At 43.9% G+C, this 13,326-nt stretch overlaps 1 protein-coding gene across 2 annotated transcripts in view; it reads right to left on the minus strand.

The window, feature by feature from the left end:
* UNC93B1 (unc-93 homolog B1, TLR signaling regulator) overlaps positions 1–13,326 on the minus strand; it is a 201,802-nt gene that overhangs the window by 23,358 nt on the left and 165,118 nt on the right. For both annotated transcript variants that reach the window (XM_044296694.1, XM_044296695.1), the window contains one exon: positions 7,124–7,277. In XM_044296694.1, the coding sequence (XP_044152629.1) occupies positions 7,124–7,277 (154 nt within the window). The remainder of the gene's footprint in view (positions 1–7,123; positions 7,278–13,326) is intronic.

A 13,326-nucleotide genomic window follows, 5' to 3' on the forward strand; every position in this document is an offset into this window, starting at 1 on the left:
ATGAATTAACACATGTGGAATTATATACATAACAAAAAGTGTGAAACAACTGAAAATATGTCATATTCTAGGTTCTTCAAAGTAGCCACCTTTTGCTTTGATTACTGCTTTGCACACTCTTGGCATTCTCTTGATGAGCTTCAAGAGGTAGTCACCTGAAATGGTTTTCACTTCACAGGTGTGCCCTGTCAGGTTTAATAAGTGGGATTTCTTGCCTTATAAATGGGTTTGGGACCATCAGTTGCGTTGTGGAGAAGTCAGGTGGATACTCAGCTGATAGTCCTACTGAATAGACTGTTAGAATTTGTATTATGGCAAGAAAAAAGCAGCTAAGTAAAGAAAAACGAGTGGCCATCATTACTTTAAGAAATGAAGGTCGGTCAGTCCGAAAAATTGGGAAAACTTTGAAAGTGCCACCAAGTGCAGTCACAACAACCATCAAGCGCTACAAAGAAACTGGCTCACATGCGGACCGCCCCAGGAAAGGAAGACCAAGAGTCACCTCTGCTGCGGAGGATAAGTTCATCCGAGTCACCAGCCTCAGAAATCGCAGGTTAACAGCAGCTCATATTAGAGACCAGGTCAATGCCACACAGAGTTCTAGCAGCAGACACATCTCTAGAACAACTGTTAAGAGGAGACTGTGTGAATCAGGCCTTGATGGTAGAATATCTGCTAGGAAACCACTGCTAAGGACAGGCAACAAGCAGAAGAGACTTGTTTGGACTAAAGAACACCAGGAATGGACATTAGACCAGTGGAAATCTGTGCTTTGGTCCAAATTTAAGATCTTTGGTTCCAACCACCGTGTCTTTGTGCGACGCAGAAAAGGTGAACGGATGGACTCTACATGCCTGGTTCCCACCGTGAAGCATGGAGGAGGAGGTGTGATGGTGTGGGGGTGCTTTGCTGGTGACACTGTTGGGGATTTATTCAAAATTGAAGGCATACTGAACCAGCATGGCTACCACAGCATCTTGCAGCGGCATGCTATTCCATCCGGTTTGCGTTTAGTTGGACCATTATTTATTTTTCAACAGGACAATGACCCCAAACACACCTCCAGGCTGTGTAAGGGCTATTTGACCATGAAGGAGTGTGATGGGGTGCTGCGCCAGATGACCTGGCCTCCACAGTCATCGGACCTGAACCCAATCAAGATGGTTTGGGGTTAGCTGGACCGCAGAGTAAAGGCAAAAGGGCCAACAAGTGCTAAGCATCTCTGGGAACTCCTTCAAGACTGTTGGAAGACCATTTCAGGTGACTACCTCTTGAAGCTCATCAAGAGAATGCCAAGAGTATGCAAAGCAGTAATCAAAGCAAAAGGTGGCTACTTTGAAGAACCTAGAATATGACATATTTTCAGTTGTTTCACACTTTTTTGTTATGTATATAATTCCACATGTGTTAATTCATAGTTTTGATGCCTTCAGTGTGAATCTACAATTTTCATAGTCATGAAAATAAAGAAAACTCTTTGAATGAGAAGGTGTGTCCAAACTTTTTGTCTGTACTGTACATGTGTCTGAAAATACAAAGATTAGTGTTTTACATCTCTGATTGATAACATGAAATACTAGCCTGAATGTCATTTTGAGTGCATATCCAGGCAGTTCATTTTTAGTTTTGATTTGGGGAAAAAACATATACATGCGTATGACAATACAGAGGGTAGGATTTTACATAATGTAAAATACTAGTCCAAAATCCATATCAGTGCATCTCAAGAAAATTCAAAGTATATATATTTTTTTTTTGGGGGGGGTGTTTGGGAAAATAGCATATATACTTGTCAGTTATAATACAAAGAGCAACGTAGAGATTGTGGACTGCATGGCTCACGCCTCCCTGTCGCAGCAGGATGGCATAGAGGTGACTTCTGAGTCTGACATCATGCCAAGGAGCCAGAGGTCACAGCATTCCTCATGCGCCTTCTCCCTGCAGCTCCAGAGAAGGCTTTCTGTGGAGTCCTCTCTGTCTTCACTGCCCCTTCCTTTTTCTTAAGAAGTGGCAAGAAAACCCCATGGCAGATCATCAAGAGAGTCTTCCTGTTGACGACTTGTGTTAGAGCAGTCACTATTTGTAATGCCTTGAGGAGGAGGTACAGGAGAAGGTCGGGGACCCCACGCATAGATGTGTTGGTGGTGATAATAGTGGGGCTCGTACACACGGCATTGGCTGCGGATGCAGTGATAGTGGCAGACGGGGCAAATGCAGAGCAGGGGAGCCAGGGAGCCCAGCATGATATCTTACAGTCTGAGACAGTGGCAGGGAGGGTGATGACTCTGATGACTATTGTGTGTCAGACAGGACCTGGGAGCCTAATCGGGGTGTTGAGGATGAGGCAACATCAGAGGAGGAGGGTGGTGGTAGTATCAATGAAGAGAAGAAGCTACATACCTCCCAAAGAACAGTCAGGGCCATGTCTGCTTTGGGATCTGGTGATGCCGCTGACACTGGGTGTGTTAGGCCCAAAATGTGTCAAAGCTAAGCCAAGCTCAGCTGCCTCTAGCTAGTCCTGCGCGAGTATGGTGTTTTTTCTCCACAAAGCTACAGTCAAAACCATAGCCGTGTGCAAAAATAAACCTGTCCTACTTCTCCCGATCCGCCTTGTCGCAACTAACCCCAAAGCAATACAGTGTCCTTGTTTTCTCCTTTTCCTGATAAGAATCCATCTGCTCCTTGTCCTCCACTTCACCGTGAGACATCTATACCAGAATGTTTGGCCTGGGAAAAACTTTTCTCGACAAGCAATTAGTTTGTCTACAAGCTGAACTAAGTTGGCTAAGTTGAACCTGAGGGAAATAACACATGCTCCCTGCATGGCGCACGTCATTTCTCCTTGTTATGGAACGTTTTTTAAAAGAATACACTGACTTGCACAAGGTGCTGGCTATGTCGACTGTCCCCCTTTTCAGCCATTTTTATGTGGCGAGGAACGCTCTCCTAGACTAGCAGCAACAGAACGGTCTGCCGCTACACCGTTTCCGATGTTCCAACTCGTTGAAATTCAACATTGCTCATGTTAGTGCGTCTGTACGAGCAGCAGAAAGCCATGGATGATTTTGTCATGCAGGGAGCATGTGTTGTTTCAATGTTGGGCAGTGGCAACTCATACTGTTAATGCTGAAGATGTGCCTCAACCAGCTCATATGTATCTTAAAATAGATAGTGATGTTCATGCAACAGGGGGCAACTGAGAAACAGCTAACGCATCTTGGTGTCTGCCCTCTAGCTGTTGGTAACCCCCAAGCAGCAACTCCCATAGAGGAGGAGGAGGAGGAAGATGAGGAGCTGGCACTGGAGGAGGAGTCGGAGGATGATGATTATGATAAGGATGGTGATGGTGGGGGGGGGTGGAGTTGAAAATACCCGATTCCTCGGACATACAGCCCAGAATTGCGAGCTGTATACTCGCTTGCTTGCTACTTGACAGGTGTATGATTGACATCATGCAGTCTGGTGATTACTGGATAGCCATGCTTTTAGAACTTCACTATCAAAGTGGGGGAATGTTTTCCTCCCTCTAAAAGGGAGGCAAAATTACATTATAACCAGGAAACACTGTGTTTTTCGGCAAACACACACCTTCGCTAAGCGTGTCTGAAAGGGAGGCCTCTCTCCGCCCCTCACAGAGTCAGCCCCTCTCGTCACCACAAGCAGTAGAAGCAGCTGCAGCCAGCGTAATCTTCTCAACATATTTTTTTTTCATTTGCCACACCAGGCTGAGGCCAAACAGGAGGCCTCAGCACCCAGGTTCAAGCCTACCTATACTATGGCCTGTCTCCAGTGCATACCCTGTTCCATGACCCCATGGATCTCTGGGCAAGCAGACTGAAACAGTGGCCCAAACTGGCAAAGTATGCTCTCTTTCTTTCATCTTGCCCAGCCTCCAGTATCATCTTGGAGATGGTTTTCAGCACCACAGGAGGCATAGTGACACCCAAATAGACCAAGTTGTCTTCCGCCAGTGTCCAATACATAATTTTTGTCAAAATGAACCAAGCCTTGATTCAAGAGGATTTTCAGACTCCTCTGGCTGAGGCTGATGTATAGATTTGGCCTTGCTGATGATACCCCATCTTACCACTGTTGCTGTCTGCCTACCATGATGTTCTGTATGGCTGCTGCCGCCTCCGTCATACTGCTTCCGCCATCATGCTATTGCTGCTGCTGCCTGTATACTATCGAGTTCCGTATGGCTGTTGCTGCCTGCCTAACAACATATTTAATATGGCTGCTGTTGCCTCTCTCATGCTGCTGTATCCCTACCAACATGTACCATTCGGCTGTAGCTGCCGCCACCGCCTCAGCTGCTGCTCCTCGCTGCCACCATTATTAATGCTATGCATCTACCACTACTGCTACCACTACTACTACTACCCATAGACAGCCGATCTACTGACATGTATGTTCCATGCTATGCTGCTGAAACGTGCGCCTCCTCCCAGGGCCCCTATATCGCGACACAGGTATAGTAGGAATGCCGAGTGGTGTAGTGCGGCCTAAATGTCTCTCTATGTGTGCCACAGTGCTCCTACCTGGATACCCCTGAACCCCAGGCTTTGGCTCCGAAGCAATAAATAGGGGAATAATTGAGGGATAAAAGAATAACTGGAGTCCAGATCTTGAGATGAAAATCAATGGCTGCTTTACTTTGAATAAACATTCTCCAAAACGGTTTACAGACTATGTCTTGGTTTCAGCAGGCTTTAGCATGAAACTGGCAGGCAAACTCCACTCTGCTATGTGTCTGTTTCTCTCTGACTCTGCTGTACTGACAGGCTGGATGTATAACTTAGCTTTGTCTGTATGCTACACTTCTTCTCTGTAGTCTTACTCTAGGTTATGCCAGGGAACTTTCCTCCTGGCTCCTGAGGCTTTAAGCTTTGGCCTCAATGGCCAGCAGAGCTTAGGGTGCTTTGCGTGGCGCGGGCACGTCCAACAGAGACATGCCCCTGCACACCCTTCCCTTGTCTAGGGAAGACCTAAACTCACTAACTGGTCCCCACTATTCCTGCAGGAAATATGGCTGGCTGGCCCACTTCTCTCCAGAGGAGGGTTAGAATGGAATGGTAAGTTGCATTCTATCTAAGTACAGCTCTGCCGTGTTTTCTGCCACCTGCTGGTGAAGCAGGCACAGTACATGAATGTAACAGTCGCAAACAGATTAGGAGAGGAATGCACAGTGTATAGGACCTGGACAACAATACATAAGATGACATTTTGTTAGCCCATTAGCGATAGTAGCAGGGTGCAGTAGTGGTAACACCACTCTGGAGTGTTACACTGCTTCTGCTGATGCTACTATTGCAGCCACATGCCTCTAATACCCTACTTTTTCCACATCCACACTGCACTGCTGCTGCTCCCAATTAAACAGGAAAGTTTTTATAGGCTTGTTCACAACCAGCAACTTTTCTCCTGCTGGTGAAGCAGGCACAGTACATGAATGTAACAGTTGCAAACAGATTAGGAGAGGAATGCACAGTATATAGGACCTGGACAACAATACATAAGATGACATTTTGTTAGCCCATTAGCGATAGTAGCAGGGTGCAGTAGTGGTAACACCACTCTGGAGTGTTAGGCCCCTTTCACACGAGCGAGTATTCCGCGCGGGTGCGATGCGTGAGTTGAACGCATTGCACCCGCACTGAATCCTGACCCATTCATTTCTATGGGGCTGTTCACATGAGCGGTGATTTTCACGCATCACTCTATGGGGCTGTTCACAGCATGCTCCTCTTTGTGCGTTGCGGTGCGATAATCCACGCAACGCAGGCCCCATAGAAGTGAATGGGGTTGCGTGAAAATCGCAAGCATCCGCAAGCAAGTGCGGATGCGGTGCGATTTCCACGCATGGGTTCTAGGTGACAGTCTATTCACTGTATTATTTTCCCTTATAACATGGTTATAAGGGAAAATAATAGCATTCTGACTACAGAATACATAGTATAATGCTGCTGGAAGGGTTAAAAAAATAAAAAAGTTAACTCACCTTATCCTCTTGTTCGCGTAGTTCGTTCCCGGTCTGTTCTTTGCTAGCTGTGGGCTTGGGCTAAAGGACCTTTGATGACGTCAGATCACATGCTCCATCACCATGGTGATGGACCATGTGATTGGAGCATGTGATCTGACGTCATCAAAGGTCCTTTAGCCCAAGCCCACAGCTAGCAAAGAACAGACCTGGAACGAACTATGCGAACAAGAGGATAAGGTGAGTTAACTTTTTATTTTTTTAACCCTTCCAGCAGTATTATACTATGCATTCTGTAGTCAGAATGCTATTATTTTCCCTTATAACCATGTTATAAGGGAAAATAATACAATCTTCAGAACATCAATCCCAAGCCCGAACTTCTGTGAAGAAGTTCGGGTTTGGGTACCAAACATGCGCGAGTTTTCGCATGAAAACGCATGACAATGTTTTGCACTTGCGCTGAAAAATTGCGCATTTTCCCGCAACGCACCCGGCTCTTATCAGGGCAAAAAACATGACGCCCGTGTGAAAGATGCCTTACACTGCTTCTGCAGATGCTACTATTGCAGCCACATGCCTCCAATACCCTACTTTTTCCACACTGCACTGCTGCTGCTCCCAATTAAAGAGGAAAGTTTTTATAGGCTTGTTCACAACCAGCAACTTTTCTTCTGAAAATAATACTGGACAATTTTTGGAAGCTTTGGAAGATGAGAGAGAGCTGCTTCTCTCACTAATAAATGAGGGTTCTGAATGGGAGATTTCCATCTATAAACCCAGAATTCTGTAGTAGTGAATATAAAAAATCTTCTGCCCACACTGCTGGGAAAAATTGCTGGAGAAGGCGTGGCAGTTGCAGAGAGAGGAGAGCCTCTAGATCTAATGGCAACACCCCCTTTGCTCTTAGAGAATGATTTGCATATATTAAAACATCATTTTTCTCAGCAATGTGAGCACATATGAACATGGGACCAACACAGATGTCTTCAGCTGCAAAGCGCACATGCAACAGGTTAGCCAGTTTCATAGGTACAAATCTGCTGACAGATGCCCTTTAAGTCCTTTATTTCTATGTACCGGTCTGTATCAAATGTAATATCTTGCACCACAATAAGCTATATAACACGTCTACATACTAACCTGATAAGAACAGGAGTATATAGCAGGGCAGCAATTGGGGTGACATTAATACCCATCAGCATCTTGTTATCAATATCCTGCAATCCCATGTTACCATATTTCACTTCTCTGTAGGTTTCATCATAATGTAAAATCAGTTGCATCTCAAGGAGTCCTGAAATAAAAGGATGGCAACATCATGTCATGTATGTATGTACGACTTCCTACTTTTGTATAGAATAATTTATTCCAACCTGAAAGTGGTTAACAGGTTAATGTTTTTGACCAAGCCAGTTTTAGATAGTTACATATTTGTTATGGTTAAAAAAATACAAAAGTCCATCAAGTCCATCAAGATTTAGAGAAAACAATATAGGTCAATTGGAATAAATGGCCAGACCTATGTAGATAACATACAATTTGTAGTGAATGGAAGAAAAACTAGAGCTTACCCTCGAACTCCCCCCCCCCCCTCCCCCCCCAGAAAAAAAACAAAGGTTATCTGATCACATAATACCAAGATAAATAGACAGTCCAATTCACTCAAAATAGGGTTTATTGTAGGTTGCTTTTCTGAAGAAGTACGTAGGTTTAACAGGTTGATTTTTAAGGTTTCGAAGGTGGGGAAAATCTGATCAGATGAAATAGTGAGCTCAAGATTATGGGGGTTCTGCGGGGGAAGTCTTGTAGATGGTTCTGTGAAGAGTATATAAGAGGATACCAAAGAGGGAGATTAGGTCAGAGATCTATGGAGGGGACTGGTTATGAACTGGTTATGGACAGTGCTGTATGTCACTGATACATTTTTAACAGAATTTGCAAGGCTAAGGGTAGCTAGTAAAGGAATTGGCACGAGGAGAGACTGAGGATAAATATTGGGACAGGTGGATTAATTGGGAAGCAGGGTTGAGGATGGATTGGAGGGAGCAAGTGTGTTAGGATGGGAGGCCACAGAAATGGATGCTGTAGTGGTCTAGATGAAGGCATGTACAAGTATTTTGTTGACTAGAGGTTGAAGGAGTAGATTTGATAAATGTTTTAGAGGTAAAGGAAGTGGTAAGAGCTTTGCAGTTTGAAAGAGGGGGTAGAATTAGAGATTTTCTGGAGGCAGTGGCATTAACTGTGACTGATCATTTTGGTGAGGCGATGGTTGAGCGAGATGTGGGAAATATGATGTATGCTGGTTGCTTGGGGCTGTGTGCTGGCTGCGGTGTCTTGTGTGAACTTGCCTGTGAATGTGTGCTCTCCCTGTGTCTGCATCTCTGTGCAGTTCTTGCCTTGGTTGCTGTGTAGACTGGCTGCAGGCTCTCTTGCGTACTGGCTGCAGGCTGACACCTGTGTATGCTGGTTGGTTGGGGCTGCGTGCAGTTTGAAAGAGGGGGCAGAATTAGAGATTTTCTGGAGGCAGTGGCATTAACTGTGAATGATTGTTTTGGTGAGGCGATGGTTGAGCGAGATGCGGGAAAGATGATAAATTCAGTTTTCTCAATTTTTTTGAAGTTTTAGAAAATGGGGAAGAAAGAACATATCGTTTATAAGTCACTCTGGAGTTTTGGTAAATATGAGTGTTAAAACTGGTACTGAGATCCATGGAATTCTATTAATCAAAGGTTCCCGGGCCAAAGAGGTTGTCACAGTACAGTTCACTGTGACAGTTGTGGCTATGTAGGCTGGCTGCATGCACTCTCGCGTACTGGCTGCAGTATTACTCCTGTGTATGCTGGTTGCTTGGGGCTGCGCGCTGGCTGCTGTGTCTTGTGTGAACTTGCCTGTGAATGTGTGTTCTCCCCGTGTCTGTATCTCTGTACAGTTCTTGGCTCGGTTGCTGTGTAGGCTGGCTGCAGGCTCTCTCGCGGACTGGCTGCAGGCTGACACCTGTGTATGCTCGTTGCTTGGGGCTGCGTGCTGGCTGCGGTTTTGTGTTTGAACTGTGGCCTGTGTTTGTAGCTTCCGTGTCTGTATCTCTGTGGTTCCTGTCATCGGTGCCGTGCAGGCTGGCTGCATGCGCTTTGTATTCTGGCTGTGGGTGTTACCATGAATGCTGGTTCTGCAATGCATGTAAACTGTGGTCTGTATCGTTTATTACCAGTGCTTCTGGTTACCCCTGGTCCTAATGGGGTTAACTATCTCTGGTCTGTTCCTGGGTGTGGCTTATAAGCAGGGGCGTAGCTATAGGGGGTGCAGAGGTAGCAGTCGCTACCGGGCCCAGGAGCCTGAGGGGGCCCAAAGACCCTTGTGCTGCATAAGAAGATACACAAAGCACTGAGGGAAGGGGGGCCCAAGCCTAACTCTTGCACCAGGGCCCATGAACCTTTAGCTACGCCCCTGCTTATAAGGTGCCCTCATTATGCAGCTATTTCTATCTGTGTGCTGTGGTGCTTGTAGTCAGTCTGTCTTGTTCCTTGCTGGGTATAGCCCCTTGCTGCAGACCCAGGGGGTTTTGCCATCTGCCCTTCTGTGTAGTGTCGCCTGGTTAAGCATTGGTGTTAATGTTATTCTGTTGTCTGATCTTCTGTACCTATTCTGTGGTGATGTTGTTATATTCTTGTCAATGTTTTGCCTGTTCTTCTGTTCCTGTTCTGTTGTGCGTTTCCACTGGTGTTTTCATCAGTGTGGTTCTCTGCAGGTAGGGGCCAAGTGTATCGGGACTGTCAGAACTTCTGAATATAAAATAATTCATCATACATATATATATATTTATATATATATATATATATATATATAAAGAGAGAGAGAGAGAGAGAGACTTTGATATCCTGATATATGTGCTGTATGATGGCTATTTTGTCTTAATTTGAAAGGGCAAGATGAGTTCAGGATCTTTTGAACTCAGAATTACTAACTTTAGGTTAACAATCTGTACCAAAGTGTTTACCCAAGTCTGCTTTTGTGAAAAGGAGGTTTCACAAGGTCTAATGAAAAGTATATATTTATATAAGACATTGGGGTAGAAATGTGCTGAGTTTTAGTGTTATTATGTTAAGATATAGGAAGTAAACTATAATCATATAAATGCCTTATATATAAGTATATTCATGGTATCTATTATAGAAATAGCTGAATTTCTTGTATAGTCTGAATGTGTATGTTACTATGTCACTATGGGGAGTTAACTATTTCAGTCTCAGGTGTTACTTCAGGAGAATTGTAGAGAGAGAGATCATGAACAAATAGTGTATCTTCATTCTAAAGACAATAGACCAAAGTATCACCAGAAAGTTGTCTATCCCAATGAATAGAAAAGGGACTTTATAGTATTTGTCTTAATTAGATAGGTTTAATCCTGGATTTCGAAATAGAATGGATGTCTGGTGGAGTTGTATACTAAGGTGTCTGTGTGACTAGAGTAGGACTTTGGATTGTGTGACTAGACTGGAAGTTAACAAAGTGTATATATGATTGCTTGGCGAGAGTCAACATTCTATTGTTTCCCTGTTAGACATTCCAAATCCTGTTCTGAAAATCAGTTAATAAGTAAAATCCGTATTAATTCCCAAAATGTATACTTGGACCTCTGGTGCCATCTAGTGGTAGAATAGAATTAAGGAATGAATTGTGAAATCACTAGGGGAGGTCCTATTAGTTATAAAGTGATGTCACTAAGTAAATGATCAAACCAGACCAGTCCCATTTTAGATGGGCTAAAAAGATGGTATGGGCTGACAGAGATCATCATCTGAACACACCTCTGGAGGGGAATATCTTGAAAGACACATCTCGAGACATCTTGATCCATCTGATCCAACCACTTGACCACCTTTTCAGCCATTGGAGGCAGCCATCTTAGAACCATTGAAACAGATTTCTGCTAGCTGACATTTTGGTATAGTATAACCTTACCTATATTTTATAGGATAATTAATTAATATAAAAAAAATATATATATATATATATATATATATATATTCAATTAACCATACTTTGCGTATAGTATCTGTTTTGAAATAAGATTGGGGTGTACCTGCAGTATCATCCTAAAACTTGATCCGATTCAGGGAGATTTATATGTACTGTTGGAAACACGGTATAATCTCCAAAGAACTGAATTCAGTTCTAGGCCGGTATGGTTAATTATGTATATATATTTGTATCAATAAAAGAGGAAATCTGAAATAGACCAGATTTGGATTTGATCAGACATTTGTCGGCTAAGAAAAATCAAGTATCAAATTGATTCAAAATATAATTGAAGGGTATTGTCATAATAAGACATAGTAGTGGATATATACACTGCTCAAAAAAATAAAGGGAACACTTAAACAACACAATGTAACTCCAAGTCAATCACACTTCTGTGAAATCAAACTGTCCACTTAGGAAGCAACACTGAGTGACAATCAATTTCACATGCTGTTGTGCAAATGGGATAGACAACAGGTGGAAATTATAGGCAATTAGCAAGACACCCCCAATAAAGGAGTGGTTCTGCAGGTGGTGACCACAGACCACTTCTCAGTTACTATGCTTCCTGGCTGATGTTTTGGTCACTTTTGAATGCTGGCGGTGCTTTCACTCTAGTGGTAGCATGAGACGGAGTCTAGAACCCACACAAGTGGCTTAGGTAGTGCAGCTTATCCAGGATGGCACATCAATGCGAGCTGTGGCAAGAAGGTTTGCTGTGTCTGTCAGCGTAGTGTCCAGAGCATGGAGGCGCTACCAGGAGACAGGCCAGTACATCAGGAGACGTGGAGGAGGCCGTAGGAGGGCAACAACCCAGCATTAGGACCGCTACCTCCCCCTTTGTGCAAAGAGGAACAGGAGGAGCACTGCCAGAGCCCTGCAAAATGACCTCCAGCAGGCCACAAATGTGCATGTGTCTGCTCAAACGGTCAGAAACAGACTCCATGATGGTGATATGAGGGCCCAACGTCCACAGGTGGGGGTTGTGCTTACAGCCCAACAGCGTGCAGGCATTGCCAGAGAACACCAAGATTGGCAAATTCGCCACTGGCGCCCTCTGCTCTTCACAGATGAAAGCAGGTTCACACTGAGCGCATGACAGACGTGACAGAGTCTGGAGACGCCGTGGAGAACGTTCTGCTGCCTGCAACATCCTCCAGCATGACCGGTTTGGCATTGGGTCAGTAATGGTGTGGGGTGGCATTTCTTTGGAGGGCCGCACAGCCCTCCATGTGCTCGTCAGAGGTAGCCTGACTGCCATTAGGTACCAAGATGAGATCCTCAGACCCCTTGTGAGACCATATGCTGGTGCGGTTGGCCCTGGGTTCCTCCTAATGCAAGACAATGCTAGACCTTATGTGGCTGGAGTATGTCAGCAGTTCCTGCAAGACGAAGGCATTGATGCTATGGACTGGCCCGCCAGTTCCCCAAACCTGAATCCAATTGAGCACATCTGGGACATCATGTCTCACTCTATCCACCAACGTCACATTGCACCACAGACTGTCCAGGAGTTGGCAGATGCTTTAGTCCAGGTCTGGGAGGAGATCCCTCAGGAGACCGTCCGCCACCTCATCAAGAGCATGCACAGGCATTGTAGGGAGGTCATACAGGCACGTGGAGGCCACACACACTACTGAGCCTCATTTTGACTTGTTTTAAGGACATTACATCAAAGTTGGATCAGCCTGTAGTGTGTTTTTCCACTTTAATTTTGAGTGTGACTCCAAATCCAGACCTCCATGGGTTTAAAAATTAAATTTCCATTTTTTTATTTTTGTGATTTTGTTGTCAGCACATTCAACTATGTAAAGAACAAAGTATTTCAGAAGAATATTTAATTAATTCAGATCTAGGATGTGTTATTTTTGTGTTCCCTTCATTTTTTTGAGCAGTGTATATATATATATATACATATATATATATATATATATATATATATATATACACATATACATATATATATATATATATATATATATATATATATATACACACACACACATATACACTCTAGATTATTTTGACTTTCTTAAAATGTTGCATATCATTGATTGAATTTCAATTGTCACCAATTTTCTTTTATATATATATATATATATATATATATATATATATATATACACACTCACCTAAAGAATTATTAGGAACACCCTAATTTTGCCTTCAGAACTGCCTTAATTCTACGTGGCATTGATTCAACAAGGTGCTGATAGCATTCTTTAGAAATGTTGGCCCATATTGATAGGATAGCATCTTGCAGTTGAGATTTGAGGGATGCACATCCAGGGCACGAAGATCCCGTTCCACCACATCCCAAAGAT

This window comes from Bufo gargarizans, chromosome 6, assembly GCF_014858855.1.
Source record: "Bufo gargarizans isolate SCDJY-AF-19 chromosome 6, ASM1485885v1, whole genome shotgun sequence".
NCBI classification, from domain to species: domain Eukaryota; kingdom Metazoa; phylum Chordata; class Amphibia; order Anura; family Bufonidae; genus Bufo; species Bufo gargarizans.